At 65.8% G+C, this 15,809-nt stretch overlaps 4 protein-coding genes across 4 annotated transcripts in view; 3 read left to right on the top strand and 1 right to left on the bottom strand.

Moving 5' to 3' along the window:
• Nucleotides 1-493: 493 nt before the first annotated feature.
• Nucleotides 494-2,845, bottom strand: MNEG_4750 (hypothetical protein; the record flags this gene model as incomplete). Its single annotated transcript, XM_014046778.1, has 5 exons — nt 494-509; nt 676-1,376; nt 1,718-2,035; nt 2,247-2,385; nt 2,610-2,845. The coding sequence occupies 5 exons, from the start codon at nt 2,843-2,845 to the stop codon at nt 494-496; spliced, it is 1,410 nt and encodes a 469-aa protein (XP_013902232.1).
• Nucleotides 2,846-4,584: 1,739 nt separating this feature from the next.
• MNEG_4749 (hypothetical protein) lies at nt 4,585-5,505 on the top strand (the record flags this gene model as incomplete). Its single annotated transcript, XM_014046777.1, has 3 exons — nt 4,585-4,728; nt 4,917-5,125; nt 5,343-5,505. The coding sequence occupies 3 exons, from the start codon at nt 4,585-4,587 to the stop codon at nt 5,503-5,505; spliced, it is 516 nt and encodes a 171-aa protein (XP_013902231.1).
• A 4,185-nt stretch (nt 5,506-9,690) lies between these two features.
• On the top strand, nt 9,691-11,831 carry MNEG_4748 (hypothetical protein; the record flags this gene model as incomplete). Its single annotated transcript, XM_014046776.1, has 6 exons — nt 9,691-9,882; nt 10,142-10,273; nt 10,544-10,654; nt 10,858-11,025; nt 11,205-11,467; nt 11,813-11,831. The coding sequence occupies 6 exons, from the start codon at nt 9,691-9,693 to the stop codon at nt 11,829-11,831; spliced, it is 885 nt and encodes a 294-aa protein (XP_013902230.1).
• Nucleotides 11,832-12,054: 223 nt separating this feature from the next.
• MNEG_4747 (tRNA-dihydrouridine synthase A) overlaps nt 12,055-15,809 on the top strand; it is a gene marked incomplete at both ends in the record, with an annotated part of 8,306 nt that continues 4,551 nt past the window's right edge. Inside the window, 9 exons of the mRNA XM_014046775.1 lie at nt 12,055-12,157; nt 12,481-12,570; nt 12,726-12,946; nt 13,129-13,335; nt 13,635-13,761; nt 13,971-14,037; nt 14,227-14,764; nt 14,986-15,090; nt 15,273-15,712. Of these exons, the coding sequence (XP_013902229.1) occupies nt 12,055-12,157; nt 12,481-12,570; nt 12,726-12,946; nt 13,129-13,335; nt 13,635-13,761; nt 13,971-14,037; nt 14,227-14,764; nt 14,986-15,090; nt 15,273-15,712 (1,898 nt within the window). The remainder of the gene's footprint in view (nt 12,158-12,480; nt 12,571-12,725; nt 12,947-13,128; nt 13,336-13,634; nt 13,762-13,970; nt 14,038-14,226; nt 14,765-14,985; nt 15,091-15,272; nt 15,713-15,809) is intronic.

Raw genomic sequence — 15,809 nt, 5'->3', positions numbered from 1 at the left:
CCGTCGCCCTCCGCCGCGCCGTCCGCGCTGGCGGCGGCGGCGGCGGCGGCGGCCGCAGCGGCGGCGCGCGCCAGCTCGCCCGCTGGGGCGCCTGCGGGCGGCGCCGGCAGGCTGAGGTCCCAGGCCCAGTGCTGGGGCGCCCCAGCGGGCGGTGGGGGCAGCACCTCGGGCGCATCCCCCACATCCTCCGGCCGCGGCCGCATCGAAAACGGCACCGACGTGTAAGCAGACACGACGTGCGACAGCTGCACGCCGCTGAGTCGGCCCGCCTTGGCCGCCAGGGGCCCCTCCAGCATGCGCAGCACGCCGGCCGGCGGCGGCTGCAGCAGCGACAGGCGGCCGGCGAAGCCAGCGAGCTGGCCGGCGCGCGCCGCCGGCAGGCGGGCGACGAGGGCGTCACACACGGCGGGGTAGAACTCCCCCCCCAGGAGCGACGCGTCCACCAGGCCGCATATGTTCATGGACATCACATCCAGCAGCAGCGCCCGCAAGCTCAGCACCGGGAGCTGCTGCGAGCGCAGCGCGTGCTCCGCGAACGCGAGCGCCAGCGCGGGCGCGGCCTCGGGCAAGACCGCCGCGGTGGCGCGGACGATCGCCGACGAGCGCTGCGGCCACACCTGCAGGGACATGGCGACGCCCGAACGCTCGAGCGGCTCTGTGGCGCGCAGTTGGCACCGCTCCTGCTCGCGCTGCATCAGCCGTTGGGCTGCCGCCGCGACCGCAGAGATCGCCGCCCGCGCCGCGGCGTGGCTCTGGGGCGCCGCCGCGGCGCCGCCCTTAGCAGCGGCGGCGGCGGCGGTTGTCAGCGCGGCCGCCAGCTCGTCCTCTCGCGCCTGCTCCTCGTCGTTGTGCCCGGCCGCGTCAAAGCCGCCGCCGCCGTCGAGGCTCTCGCCCGTGGCGTCCGTGTCCACCGCCGAGCCTGCCACCGCCAGGTCAGCCGCCTTTACGCCTAAGGGCAGGCAGCCGACCGCGAGCTGCGAGAGGTGCTGCCAGGACACGTTCCAGGGGCGCGGCGCCAGGTGGCTCGTGCTGCCGTAGTGCTTGGCGGCGTCGACGACCTGCGGCAGCGCCATCTGGATCAGCTCCGGGTCGGAGATGCCCGCCAGCCGCAGCGACGCGAGCAGCGCCGCCAGCTGCCACGACAGCAGCTCCGGCAGCAGGTTCTTGACCGCGCGCGGCAGCACCGCGCGCAGGCGCTCAATGGCGCGTGCGCCGGAGGGGCCGTGCAGGCCCTGCAAGTCGGCCAGCTGCTGCCGCCACTGGGCCTCGACGCCGCGCTGCCGCCTGACATGATGCTGCGCGTACGCAAAGGTCATGGGCACCAGGTCACGGGCCATCAGGAACGGCGCCGTGTCCGCGGCGCGGGTGGCCAGCGCCTGAGGGGGGGATGGTCAAGGGACAGCATGCCAGGGGGGGGGGGTGGAGCCGGAGGGAAACGCACTGTTGCTACCTGCTATCAACAGGGGGACGGAGAAGCCGGCGCAGCCACGAGCGGCTGCCGCGTGCATCTGAAAAGAACCGACGTCGACAGAAGGCACGGGGCCCCTAGCCAAATGCCTGCCGGCCCGCGGCTGCATCAGCAATCTCCATCGGGCGGAGCTGCGTAACGGGCTGCCCAGGCGCGCGACCAGGCGTCCCGGGGGCCGCATAGACCGCATTCGCTGCTGGCAAGCGGCTTTGGCGCCCGCGCGCACGCCCGACCGCACGCGCCTCGCACCTCTGCGAGCCGCCCGTCCTGATCCTGGTGCGCGCGGCCGAACGACCACAGCATGGTGCCCAAGCCGCGCTCCATCGACGGCGCCAGCCGCACCGCCGCAATCGCCAGCAGCTGCCACAACCGGCGGTAGATGGCGTCCCGCTGCTCTGTGTCTGTAGGGTCCGAGGGCCCCGCCGCTGCATCGCCGCCGCCGCCGCCGCGCTTTGGGCCGTCGGCCTCTGCCACCAGGGCCTCTGTGTAGGCGGCGGCGGGCTCGGGGACGCCGTTGGGCAGCTTCACCAACGCCCAGGCTATGAGAACGGCCTCCATCCCCTCGGCCTTTTCGAGATATGGCGCATGGCCAAGGGCGGGGTGTGCATGGCCGGGAAGGGTCGGGATGTGGCCGCACAACAGTGCACGATGCAGCATGCAAAGCAGCACTGGACCCTGAGGCGGACGTGTACATAACAGGGCGCGCCCGGGATGACCGCAGCCAGAGCCGCGGGCCCGCACGCCAAAAGGGGCGAGAGGCGGCCCGCCCAGCACCCACCGCCTCCATCCGCCTGCCATCGCCGGCCACCAGCAGCTTGCACAGCTGCAGGGACAGGTCCTCAGAATCCTGCGGCGCCAGCAGCGCCAGCGTGCGCAGCCCAGTGGTGATCTGGCGGGCCGACACGGTAGCAGGGAACCTGCAAAGAGTGAGGGCGTGAGGGGCGCAGCCGCGTCACCAGCGGCGGCTGCGGCGGTGGCAGCTGCACTGGACTGCAATTGATGCCTACAGATTCAAATGGCCGCGGGAGTACTTCAGCTGGCGTGCAGCCAAGCACCACATGAGGAGCGGGTGCGCGGACCGTCCAGTCTGCTTCGCCGTGCGCCGCCCACCCAGCACGCAGCGCCCAGCCCCACCCCGCACCTGAGCAGTGCGCTGCACAGCCCCGACAGCAGCCGCTGCGCCTGTGCGAGCTCCCGCTTCCGCGCCGGCCCCTCCCTCGGCCGCCCAACGCTCTGGTCCGCGCCCGTCTCCGCGCCCATGAGCGACGCCAGGCGCGCGATGCTGGCCGCCACGTGGTCGTGGTTGAAGTCGCGCGCGTTGCGGATGATCACGCCTTCCAGCGCCTCCAGGCTGGGGGCCGCAAATATCTCCGGCATGAGCGCGTCGATGGTGCGCGTCTGCGCCCTTTCATGGGACCACTCCCGCCCTCGTCCGCGCCAGCGGGCGCCGTCGCCGTCCCGCCAGCGGGTGCCGTCGCCATCGCGATAACGGGCGCCGTCGCCTTCGCGATAGCGGGCGACGTCGCCGTCGCGATAGCGGCCGCCGTCGCCGTCGCGATAGCGGCCGCCATCGCCTTCGCGATAGCTGCGGCTGGGGCGGGCCTGGCGGGCATCGCCGTCGCCGGGGCCCTGCGTCCAAGCGGCAGGGGCCTTGCTGCCGAAAGGGGGTGTGGCCCAGCTGGCCTTGGCTTGCGGCTGCGCCGGTCTGTCGCTGCGGGTGCGCACATCCTCCCAATTTTCCACAGCGGAGCCATCAATGGCATAAGCGCGGGTGCAAGAAGCCTGCGCACAGGCGTCGCAGCAGAGCAGCGTTGGCGTGGCAACTGATGCAGCGGCACAGCTGCAGTCATGCACCACCAGCCAACCAGGGAGTGACATGCATGTACAAAGTTTGACAAGCTCACACGCTGGCAACAGTAAGGTACGCTTGACAGCGAGAACGCGATCACACCTGCACAGGCGATCCAGGATCAGAAGGCCGCCCCCCACCATCCAAGGCTTGCAGAAGCCATGCACTACATCTAAAGGTGGCTTCGCGGCCAGAGCGCCCGGCCACCACCCTCTGGAGGAGTGCCGGCTGCATTTCAGGCCCCCCTTTATTCAGGTGCGGTGTGCATCAATGGCCCGTATCATGCTGTTAGACTTTGTGTGTACCAATCAATGTAGTGGCGCACATCTTGATGATCAAACTGTGATTTTCTACAGTCTCAGATTTCGTCAGAGTGCCCAGGTTGTAGCCGCGGCCTGGTGTGCTTCCTGTGCAAATGCAGCGCAGATCTGCGTGCTTCGCCCCAACGGCACATGTGCTGTCGAGCCTGCCGGTGGAGCAGGTGGCAGGCGAAGTCGCCGACGAGGTGGGGAGCGCGCCCGACGCCGCACACGCCAAACTCAAACCGGCGATTTGCGATTGGGATGCCACACGAACTACAGGATATGTTACAGGAGGAATGATGCCAGCCATCTGCTGCCACATCTAGCCGCCTCGCCACACCGACACACCGACACACACCACCTGCCTTCGCCCCTGCATGTAAGCGCAGCTGGTGTGCTCCATATGCTGCGGCCTGGTTCCCTACGATGGCGCCTCCCAGACGCCCTGCCACCACCTGTTCTGCTCGGTCTGCATCAACACGTGGCTTGACCGCGGTGGCCGGCAGGCGTGCCCCGACTGCCAAGCCCCGACGCAGCGGCACAGCCTGAGACGGCTGCGGGACGCGAGCCCGCTGCTGCACCGTCTGCTGGGCAAGGTCAAGGTGGGGGTTTCGACGTGGGAGCAGAGAGTGGCAGCGGATCCTTATGCTGGGTTTGATGCACTGATAAGGGCAGAGGCAGCGCCACGAAACTAATGCAAGGGCTGATGCTGATGGCAGGCGCGCTGTTTACACCTCCAGATTCTGCTTGGCCTCACAACTTGCTTGCGTCAAGTTCCACCCCGCTTGGACGCACCCGTGCATACCGTCCACTGTGCTTTGGACTTGCCTGCTGCTTGCTCCTACTCCCACCAGGTGACATGCAAGCACGAGGATTGCCCTTGGCGTGGCGAATACAGCTCCCTGGTGTCGCACGAGTCCGCCTGCCGCGCAGGCAGCTACACCTGCCCCGATTGCAGCGCGTCAATGCCCACGTCGCAACGCGACGGCCATGCGCTGCCCTGCCTGAGGGAGCGGCTGCAGAAGCTGCAGGCAGAGAAGGCGGAGTGGGCAGAGGCGAGGAGCCGGTGGCAGACGGAGAAGCTGGTTTTGCAGCACCGGGTGGAGGAGGTGAGGCGTGTGCGGGGCGTGTTCAGCGAACAGGTCAGCGGTGAAGCAAGCAGGGCATGCGCTTTAGCTGATGTGGGTATGGTTGTCATGTAGGGCTGAGAAGTGTTGCAGATTAGCAGTGCATTGCTTCGTGCCATACTGCACGCTTGGTAACAGTTGTTGGCTGTTTGCTTGCCCTTCCCACGCAGCTGGTCGACGAGGTGGAGGAACAGCGGCAAAATTACTTTGTGCCGCAGAGCGTGGTGCCCACACAGCAGCGGGCGGGGCGCTACGGCCCCCACGATCTGCGGGGCCTGGCGCGCCTGCTGGGCGCCTGCGTCGGCGACCAGCCGCCGAGCGGTGTTCCCCGAGAGGAGGTCTTCAACGCCATAGCCGCCTGTGTGCGCGAGAAGGAGAGGTGCGTGGATTGAGCCAGGCTGCGGTTACTCATACGTGGGTGTCGCTGATGTCGGTCCATCTTGGGCGGATAAAGTCGTCTTTTTGAGCCAGAGGCTGCACATGCGCCTGTTGTTGGGCGGGGGTGCACCATGGCTTTGGCCCGCTGCTTCAACAGGATGCCATGGCAAGTGACCACTGCACCCCTTTTGCGCATGCCTCCCTTGAACCCCGCACAGGTACTCTTACGATGACCAGGACTCGGCGCTGCTGCTGCTGATCTTGTTGGCCGCCGATGCTTGCACGTGGCTGAGCGCCAAGCAGCAGGACAGGATCAACACATGGCTGCGCGATTGGGGGGGGCGTCTGATTGACGCGCGAGTGATGTACCAGGAGAGTTAGGGATAAGCGTATCCTTCGCGTGCAGGATGATGTATTGATACGGTCTGAACATTGCACTGATAATCAAGAGGGAATTGATTTTGTTTCGTGAATCGGCCGGGCGTCGCACTGGCCGGACCACCCTCATCACCGCATGCAGTATTGTTGCGCAAATCCGCGAAAGCCTGGAGGACATGTCTCCAATGTACCCCGCCCATTGGCCATGCCAGAGGTGCATCCTAACTCCGCCGTGGCAACAGCGAAACCGCACACTGTAACATCGTCTGCACAGCTGCAGGACATGAGCAGTCGCCTTGAGAAATGTTGTAGCTCAACCACGCCAGCTTTGTAGGAACTAGAGGTGGTTTTGGCAGGGCTCTGGCAGGTGCGGCAATGTCAAGGCAGGTGATGCGCTGCTAACGGCCTGGTGCGGCACACGGCACAACTTGAGGCCGCTTGTCCTCCCGCAGCCGAGGGCTTGCTGCGCGGGATGACGATACGCTCACGTGCGTTTGATGAGTGAACATGGTATAGCTAGGAAGCTGCCCCTATCAAGGGCAGGTGAGCTCACACATCGCTTTATAAATGACTGTTGTGCATGCCTCGTTGAAGCAAGCGCCTCAGAACGCAGGTTCTGGCACAATGCAAGTAGAAGTACCGTTGGCAGGATACACCATATCAGAATTTTTGCACATATCGGGCCTTACAGCAAACGCGAGGGCCCGTCCAAGGCACAGAAGCATCACAGGTTATTCCTGCCTGCCTGGGCAGAGCGTGCCCGTTTTCTGCGTCCCCAATCCCCCTGGCACCGGGCAGGCACCAATCAAATGCACTGGAAGGGCACCATGTCTCAGAATCCTGTGGCCCAGCGTCGCAGTGCCAGGGTGTGCAGCTGTGTTCGGACGGATTGAGGGGTAACAAACACGCTCCAGAAAGGTCGTGTTGCTCCCGCTGGTGGTACCTCCACTTTTGTCCATGGCGGGCTGACTTGTGTTGACTCAGTAACAAAGCCAGTACAGTACTATAAATACGGCCCGCAGCAGCTGCCACTCACTCTGCATTTTTTTCCCGGCACGATTGGTGCATTTGATGTGATATGCTTCAATTTCTAGCTTGCAACAACCGAGCACGCATATCATGCATCGGCTGCCAGATCATATGACACCCCGCCGAGTGCGTGTACAAACATACGGTTGAGATCTAAATAGCACAGCAAAATCTATAGCTTTTTGGACACATTGTATGCGATCTGCTGACCGGCGGGAATGAATAATAGCGAGCTCTTGTTGGCCAATAGGCACCGCCATGAGCAGGTAAGAGTAATCTCACAGCTGAAATCGGCGATGCCCTGTACTGTCGTCCTGCTCAAGTCGGCGATGCCCTGTACTGTCGCGCTGGCTGTGCTGGCGGTGCTTTGGGTGGTCGCGCGCCGCAGCCTGAGACGTGCCGAGTGCGGCATCACTGCATGCGCTTGCTGCGCCTGGCGCAGGCGCTTGATGCAGCGCTCCAGCGTGCGCCGCTGCTGCGGCGACAGATTGAGAATGCGAGCTTGCTGTCTGGCAACTCGAACAAGGACCTGTTGGGTAAGCAGGATTAGCATGGGGTTGTGTCGGCAAATGCCTGTTGTGCAGCGTCAAACCGTCGAAGAGTGGGCGCCCAGACTAACACCCCTCTGAACATGTCAGACGTCATGCAACGCACTGCGTACACAGTGGTGTTTGACGGACATTGACTGCTTGAAGGAGTCTGGCTTGGCCCCCCTGTTCACCACCCTCTGCAGTCCACAAATTACGCCCTGCCGTGCCTCCCTACCTCCAGCCATCCATCTGCTTATGGCACCCGACAGCCGCCCAGCTTCGGGGCAACAGAGCAGCCCCCTAACTGGTGACGAAGCCGGGCGCCAGCCCGAGCAACACCAGGCGCTGCAGCAACAGCCGCAGCAGCAGCAGCAGCAGCAGCAGCAGCAGCAACAGCAGCACCAGTTGCAGGCGCAGCAGGGTAGGCTTGCAAACCAGCTGCTGGAGCAGGCCAAGCTGCAGCATACGCTGGTGAGGGTGGAAGCTCCAGAGCGGCAGCGGTCCGTACTGCTAGGCCGACAGCCTTGCGGGTGTTGTGGTATCGATCGCAACGAGCTCTCAAGCGCAGAAACATGAAGATTGTCACGAGTGCACGCGACCACCGTCGGATCGCCTGCAACTGAGCACTTGCACCCCAATGCACTCTTGGCGCTTTCAGGCCCTGGACAACAGGCTGCACGACCTGCAATCCAGTCGCGAAGCGCTGCGCGTGGCGGCGGCTGCGCTGGACAAGTCGGAGCACGACCTCTACAATAAGTGCGCAGCCTGCTGCTCGCTTGCCTGCTGCATAATTAAACTTGTTCAGCCCCTGAAAACCCGCTGCATGGGAAGCAGACTCCTGAGGCACGTGCCTGAGCAATCTGTCAACTGTTTGCCTGTGCTGCACGCTTGCGAACTGTGCTCACGCCATACAAGGGGCAAAAACCGGGGCCTGTCTCTTGCGGATGCCATCAAGGATGACGCGCGGCTGGCGCACCTGGGAGAGGACGAGATCTTGCGGGAGTTCAGGGAGAGGGTGGGTGGCGGGCAGTTTGACCGGACGGGACGGAACTGTTGACTTTTGGGGGCATCCACGCATACGGCGGGGTGACGGTGCTGTCGTTTTGCAAAGCGCGTTGTTGTTACAGGCAGCATGCACGGCGCGCTTGGGCGGGCACCCACATGTTGCGGGGCATATGTGCAGCGAGGTCTGGCGGCCAGGAACTGGCTCCTCTGATCGTGCCCACGCAGAGTGCGGCCGCCGCGCAGCGGCAACAACAGCTGCAGCAGTCACTTGCGCGGGCTGCCAGTGGCGGGCAGCAGCGGCACGGCAGCAGACGTGCCGCGCAGAAGAATGCGGCTGCTGCAGTCCCTACGGGCCGGCAGGGTGACGGCGGCGAGCGACTCGAAGCCCCGGCAGAGGAGGCGGGGAGTGACGCGCCACAGGACCAGCTGGTGGACGGCAGCGAGGTTGAGCAGAGCGAGAGCAGGTCGGTGGTGAATGCGTTGGGACAGCAGCCGGGCCCTGATAATGTTGACTCCGCCCGTCGAAGAAGTAACCTGTACCAAGGCGCCACCCTTGATGACGTGGCCGAGGCAGCAAAAATGGCGCTGCCACTTCAGCAGGTGCGGAGGCGATAAGGGGGAGGCGGGGAGCTGTGAACAGGACGTAGTTGTTGGCCTCCTCCTGCCTACGTCTGCGTGTTTGCGTATGCGAATAAGCGTACGTGCATGCACTCACACACCTACCATAGGTGTGCGACACGCGCGCGCGCGCACACACACACACACATCCACACACACACACACACACACACACACACACGCACACACACACACACATGCACTCACACACACACACACACAACCGGATTCTCGCTCACGCGCACTTTGGTCGCACGCACCAGGCACATCTAGCGGGCCTGAAAAGGGCCCATGCCGTTGCCGCCAAGCGCCTGGAATGGCAGCAGCGGCGGCCTGCCACATACGCCGGCGACATGGCCATGACCGCTCACCAGCGCTCCCTCAAGGGCGCCATGCAGGTGTGTCTCTGGTCATGCTAGTGCACTTGACGCGTCGGGAGCCGGCGCCCTGCAGCCAGCGTTGCGAGGGCGACGACAAGGAAAGCACAGGCGCTTTCGTTCACGCGCCGCTCATCCTGAACCTCTGCCTCGGCATTCCCGCCCAGGCTGTTGTCCATGAACTGATCGAAAAAGCCATGCATCACGTGGCAATGAGGCCAACACGAGAGCAGGTTGGGGGCAAAAAAGGACTCCAGCAGACAGCCGAACGTCCTCGTCGTGTGTGCACATTGCAGGGGGACCCCACTGCGCCACACATCTGTTCGCAGCCGCTGTCTGGTCTGCTATGCATCCAGCAGTGCAGCGGTGTCTGCAGTTTGACACGATGATGGGCCATGCAGGTGGCGCGGGAGGTGGCGGAGTGGCGCGCCGGCCATCATGAGGCCCTGATGCAGATCTCAAGGCACTTGGGCGAGAGGTGTGTGGCGCTTCTGCGTGAGGAAGCTGCATGACCCACGTTGTTGGTGGTGGCTGCTGCGGGGGCTGCGGCTGCCTCTTGACACCTCTCACCTTGCGAGGAGTGCTTCTTGTACCGAGTCTACTTAGTTATACTTCCCCAAACAAATGGCATGCTGCTGCACATTCCACTTGTTTGCTATGATCTGGATTGCATCAGCATTCTGTCCGAGGTTGTAGACGAGCTCGTGCTTGAAGTTGCATCCGAGGTCGACGGTCAGGAGGGTCGGGGCGACGCATTTGCATTCGACCTGCTGGTGGCGGCGGTGGCCTTCAGCCAGGGAGAATACGAGGTTGGCTCGCAGGTGTGTGGGCGCCGCATGATGTTGCTTAAATTGAATCCCTTGGGGTATTAATGCAGCATGCTGCTTGACAGACACTTGAGCTCGCTTAAAGCCACAGGATCAGCCCCGCACTAGTTCAACAACACAGAGCCTGGCGGCTCGTGACGCTGGATGGCACTTTGATGGCACGCAGCGCCTAAGCAGAATCAATTCATCTCGAAGTGGACCTGTCTGTTGCCATCAACCCACCGTCCTCTTCCTGCAAACCCCGTGCGCACAGACCAGGGGCCCGCGCATCGGCCGCATGGCGAACGAGGCGGCCCTGGTGCTCAAGGCGGCCGTCAGCCATGCAGGGCGCTCCGACATTCTGAAGCAGCGCGGGGACGACGCGACACAGGGCGGCACTGTCCAGGTCAGCGAGGGCCGTGCGGGGGGGGGGCTGCCTTTTCTGACTTTGGTGTAGGACAAGATGTGACAAGATGTTACGGATGTGTATGTCGTGGTTGAGCGGGCGTGTTGGTCACACCAAACTCAACAGTCAGCCTGTGCATGCCAGCACATTCTCGCTGCTACACGTCAGTTTGATTTGCAATGTTCCCCTTCCTTCCTCCTTTGTCCCATGGACCAACGTTGCGCGCACCACCTGCCTCCCACCCTTAACGCGCAGCTGCCACCCCTGCAGCGCTCCACTGCCGCTGGTCCAGTAAAGGACGGCGCTGCCGCCGGCCGACGCCGCCCGGGCGACCGCGACGACCGCGAGGACGCCCACCAGCTTCGGCGCAGCTTCCAGAAGGTTTGACACATAACGTTGCCGCACACAGCTCAAAAGACCAGGCTGTTACGATTGTGGCACGCAGAGAGGGAGAACGAGATACCATGGCGTCTCACCCCGCCCCCTGGGGGTCTCATACAGTGTGACTAGAGTCCTGGCAGGTGCGTGGCGCAGGTCCTGGATTGTTTGTGCCACGACCCCCATCCCTCGCTCCCGCCGTGCAGGGCCCGTCGTCATCCTCGTCCTCTGGCCCAAGCGCTGACAGGGGCCTCTACCTGTCAGGCCTCAAGGCGATGCTGTCAGAGATGCGCATGCGGCGGCCGCCCGACACGCCGTTTGGGCACACGCAGCAGCTGCAGGCGCAGTTCAGTGCCGGCGCCAAGGTCGCAAAGGTGCGGCGAGCTGGAGGGCGCCCGCGGGCTGCTGGTGGGGTCAGACTGCCTGTTTATCGATGGTGTGTGCTGTGGGAGCGTTGGGACGGTTGATGCACCTCATGACTTGTGTGACGCTGGCTTTGACTTTAGGTGATGATGACACTTTGGCCCCCCGTTTCACCCTCGTATGGCCCCAGGCCCAGCGCCTGGCCGTTGGCCGCGCGCGCGCGCCCCTGGCAGCCGCCCCCTCCGTCTGGGCTCGCCGCCACGAGGCCGTCTCCCGCCTCGACCACGCTCCCTGGCCGCACGCCGCGCACGCGGCCGCAGCCGCGACCGAGCGCACCTTCTGGTCGCGCCTCTCTCTGCGACCGATGATGCAGCCCGGGGGCGCCAAGGGCGCGGCCGCGGCGGCGTCAGGCGCGGCGCCGGTCCGCGGGCTCGAGTTGCCACGCGACCATGGGTGCGTGACGGCAATCTCCACGTCGCCGTCTGGGGTGTTTCTTGCGGCGGGGACGTCACTGGGGACTGTGCTGGTGTGGGACGTGAGGGAGGACCGGCCTAGGGCGGCCTGGTTCCAGGTGGGGGCGAGCGAGCACCACACAGCTGCAGCTGCGGGCTGCGGCCCGCTCGACGCAGAAGGGGTGCCGGCAGAGAGGGCTTGCGGTTGACGCCACCTTTGAGGCGTGAGGGTGCCAGGCTGCATCGACGGGAGTTGCCACGGCCGCGCGGGCGTCCACCGGTGGTGGCATTGATTCCAAGTCTGCGCCGCAGCGCGCCCGCGACACATCTTACCCGACCCCCACAGGCGCAGGCTGATGGGCTAGCCCCTAAGCCCGGGGGTTGGGGCCTCTTCCAAGGGCCCGCGCCACAGCAGGGCGCCGCCGTGACAGGCAAGCTTTCACCGCTTTGTGAAAGGCCCGGTTTTGAGTGACGACTAGGCTGGGACGTTCTGATGAGCCATTAGCACGTTTCACCGAGTGTGTCTATGTGCCCATCCGCACCCCTGAATTGCACGTCATCTCACAACTGCGCGCAACCCCTGCGGCCATGGCCCCGCAAGCAGGCTTTGCCTGGAGCGCTGACAGCTACCAGCTGCTGGCATACGACGCCGACAGCAGCGCGCGCATGTGGTGGATGCGCCCCGCCAGAGGTGGGCACTTGCAACGGCCCACGCAGGCAGGAGACACGGCTCTTCTCCGCGCCCGGGTGTTCAGCTGGGCGTCGCTGGCAGATGCTGCCTCGCGACCGCAGGCGCCTGCAGACCACCCATTTCAAGGGTCGGCAGGTGTTGGCAGCGCCAGCACAGCAACCGAGCAGCGGGTGCAAGCCTTCTCAAATACCAGTACATGGGGCACCAGTTGCCCCCAACCACCAAACCACCAAAGTCAGCTCCTAGCCTTCAACCCCCCGCAACCTGGTCACCCTCGAGGCCTCCAAGCACACGCATGCACCGTACCTCCATGCAACTCCCAGGCCAAGATGTGGCCGAGCTGGAGCGCAAGGGCTGCCCAATGCTGCCGGAGCTGGCGGCGCTCGTGACGCCACGCATGGTGGCAAACTCAGGTGCCCCGGCTCAGGGCTGCCGTCCACCTAGGGCGCCATGTTGGAGGTGCACCCCTGCATGCATGACGCCTTTGAAAGGGAACACGCTTTGGTGCCTGTTGTCTGACCTGAGGCAATCGCCTCGTGCAACCATCTGCATTGCACACATCCCCAAGGCAAGGCCCCCATCGAAGACGAGTCCGACGCTCTGGCGGCAGCGGCGCTCGCCGTTGAGGCCGCGGCGGAGGGGGCGGCCGCCGAGGTGGGCGCCGCGCCTGCCGCTGGGGCGGCGGCTGGCCAGGGGCGCGAGCAGCGGCACCTCAGGCGGCAGTGGCGGCCGGCCTTCCACCCGGCATTTACGCTCACCGGCACGCAGCCGCAGTTCATGCTGCCGCAGGTGCGCTCGGTCTTGCCCACTTGCGTGATGTGTATGGCAAATCCTTTTCCGAACGCCACAGTACTGTGTGCATCACCAGTCACTATGCACACAGCATGCTGCAACCTGCACCACTTTTGCCTCAGTCAATCACCTGCCTCCCCACCTGTGCACCTGCTTCTCCGCAATTACTTACCCTGAAGGTGACGGGGGACGTGCTTCGAGTCACCACGCGCATCGGTGCCCCCGTGCTGCCCGGCTTTGGACCCTCACCAGCCGCGCAGAACGCAGCCGCGTCCGAAGCGGCGCGGCGAGGAGGCGGGGCGGCCGCGCGGCGGAGGCAGCTGTCGCAGGCGGCGGTTGACTACTTGATGCCCGCACAGGCGCCCAACCCTGACATCGCCTCCCAGGTGGGGCCCGGAGGCTGATGACCGTCCGTTGCACATGCACCAAACCAGTCCGCTTGCAGGAGGGGCTTTTGCTGCTTGTTTCTATGGCCGCGCGCCACCCTCGGCGCTGTGGTGGACGCACGGGCGGAATTGAAGCCCAGAGAGTCTAGCATTGCCAGAGGGCTCCCAGGTACATGCCTGACATCAAGCAAGTTTGACTGCTCGTCAGCAGCCCAAGCCAGCAGTCCTGCCGGCTGGCAGCCATCCGATTGCGCCAATCTGGACTGTGGTGGTCTGCCAAACTCGGCTCTGCCTCTTAGGCCGTATACCGCCGCCACGACGCCCACGTCGTGCTGGTGGCCTTCCTGTCGGACGCGGCCACCATGCTGACAGTAGACCAGCGCGGCCTCGTGGCGCTGTGGCCCGCCAGCGACGCCGATCGCAGCGGTGGGGCGGCGGGCGTCGCCGGCGGCTGCGCCGCACCCGCCCTCCCTCTGACGCACACCCGACGCCGCGTGCGCCCCTGCGCCTGCTTGGGTGCACCGGCGTGTACTGGAGCACCTCCAGGGCAGCACATGCATTATGGGCGTTCGAACATGGTGCGGCTTCCACCTGCACTGACTGCTGCTCAACCTTTACGCTCCTGCCTGCCCCAGGCTTTGGGTGGTTCAAGCCCAAGAAGTGCTTCCAGCTGCCCCCCAGCATGCGCACGTGCCACGCGAGGTGGGCGTCGCCACCGGGACCGAGACACAGCTGCGAGAGACTTGGGTGCACTGCGCGTCCCACCAACGGTCAGCCGTGGGCCAGCGGATGCAATCCATTAACTTTTTTACTAGTCGTGGGCACACATTCATTGCTCGCTCCTTTGTAGCAACACGGCAAAACCCGGCCCCATTCACTCAAACGCGCCAGGGGCGCGCCGCAGACCGTGTGGCCCCTGCCCAGCGGCCGCCCCGGCGCGTCGCCCGGCATCTCAAACCCCATCGAGCGCGCGCGCCGCGACGCGGCCGGCGCCGGCGCCGGCGGCGGGGTGTTTGGCCGCCGGCCGTCTGCGGCAGCAGAGCCGCAGGCGCGCATCCCTTATGAACCCGATGCAGAGGATGCGCCGCCGGGTGTCGATGGCGTGGCCGCTCGGCGCGGCGCGGCGGGCGACGCGACGGGCGGGGCGCTGCTGGAGTCGCGCGCCCCCTGGATCGTCCGCTACCGCACCACCAGCGCCGCTGCGGTCGCGGCGGCGCAGGCGGCCGGCGGGGCAGGGGCCGCGCGGCCGGCCGTGGCGGGGGCGGCGGGGGCGGCGGTGGTGGTGCGGGAGGTGCTGCACCGGCCGCCGGAGGGCGCGGTGGCCGGCGCCCCGGCGCGCGCGCTGGTGGTGTCGACCTACTCGGCCGCCACTGGGGAGCTGCTGGCGCGCAGCAAGCAGCGGTGTGGGGCGGCGCGGCAGCCGTTCAAGGTGGGCGCACGGGGCATGGGTGCGATGGTTACCAGGCGCGCGGGCGTCCGGCAGCCCGTGAGCAAGGCTCGAGCGTGCGCTGCCGTGCCCTACGCACAGGGTTGAGCACAGACAAATGGCAGGGACTCGGCAAGGTCACATTCCGATGCTGCTGTTGCAACGTTTCCGTGGGACAGCAGTGTCCAGGTGCTCAGCACAAAGCGTCCTGGTCCTGTACGCAGGTGGTGGCTGCTGAGCTGGCGCCGTCCCAGCGCGACCTGCTGCTGTTTTGCCACGTGGCGGGGCGCGACGACGACCCGGACAGCTTCCCCACTTTCAGCGTCATGGTGGGCGGCGCAGGCCAGGGTGCTCGGTGGGGCATGCGCATGCCTCGGCCCTGAGTCACGGTGTCCCCGGTCCTGCAGTTGCACACGCATGTGACCCTTCCCTCTCTAACCGCACCTGCCGTAATGCTCCTCGGTCCAACCTCAAATCTCACCCCAACTCCCTCTCAAAACGGCATGAGCAGGTCCTGAACCTTGCCGCCATGCGCTGCCTCGTGCCGCGCATCGACGCGCCCGACCCCTCGTACGGCACCGCCGCCCCCGCCTACGCCCTGACGCCGGCGCTGCCCAGCCTCGGCAGCGAGTACCTGCTCCTTGGCCTGGGCGCCGGCATGCTGGGCGCATTCAGCCTGGCCACAGGGCAGCTGGTGGCCGAGCTCTTCCCCGGCATCCCGCACCGCGCCTGGGGCGACCTGGAGGTGTTCGCGAGCGGCGTTGTTGCGGCGGCCCGCGAGGACGGGGCCGGGCGGCCCGCGGACGCGGGGGCGGGGACGGTCGCGCTGCCGGGGTTTGCGTTGGGGCACTACGCGTCGCTGGCCCTGGCGCGGTTCGGGAGCGCGGTGGCGGCGTGCGGCGACTCGGGGCGCACGCTGCTGGTGGCGGCTCCGGCGGGCGGCAAGGGGGTGTATGTCTTTGAGCTGGACATGGCGGCGGCGCGGATGGCGGCGGAAGAGGCGGCGGCGGCGGCGCGACGGGGCGCAGCTGCAGCTGCAGTCCAGCAG

The sequence above is a fragment of the Monoraphidium neglectum genome, assembly GCF_000611645.1.
Source record: "Monoraphidium neglectum strain SAG 48.87 unplaced genomic scaffold scaffold00674, whole genome shotgun sequence".
NCBI lineage: Eukaryota > Viridiplantae > Chlorophyta > Chlorophyceae > Sphaeropleales > Selenastraceae > Monoraphidium > Monoraphidium neglectum.
This window is presented reverse-complemented; position numbering and strand designations above follow the sequence as displayed.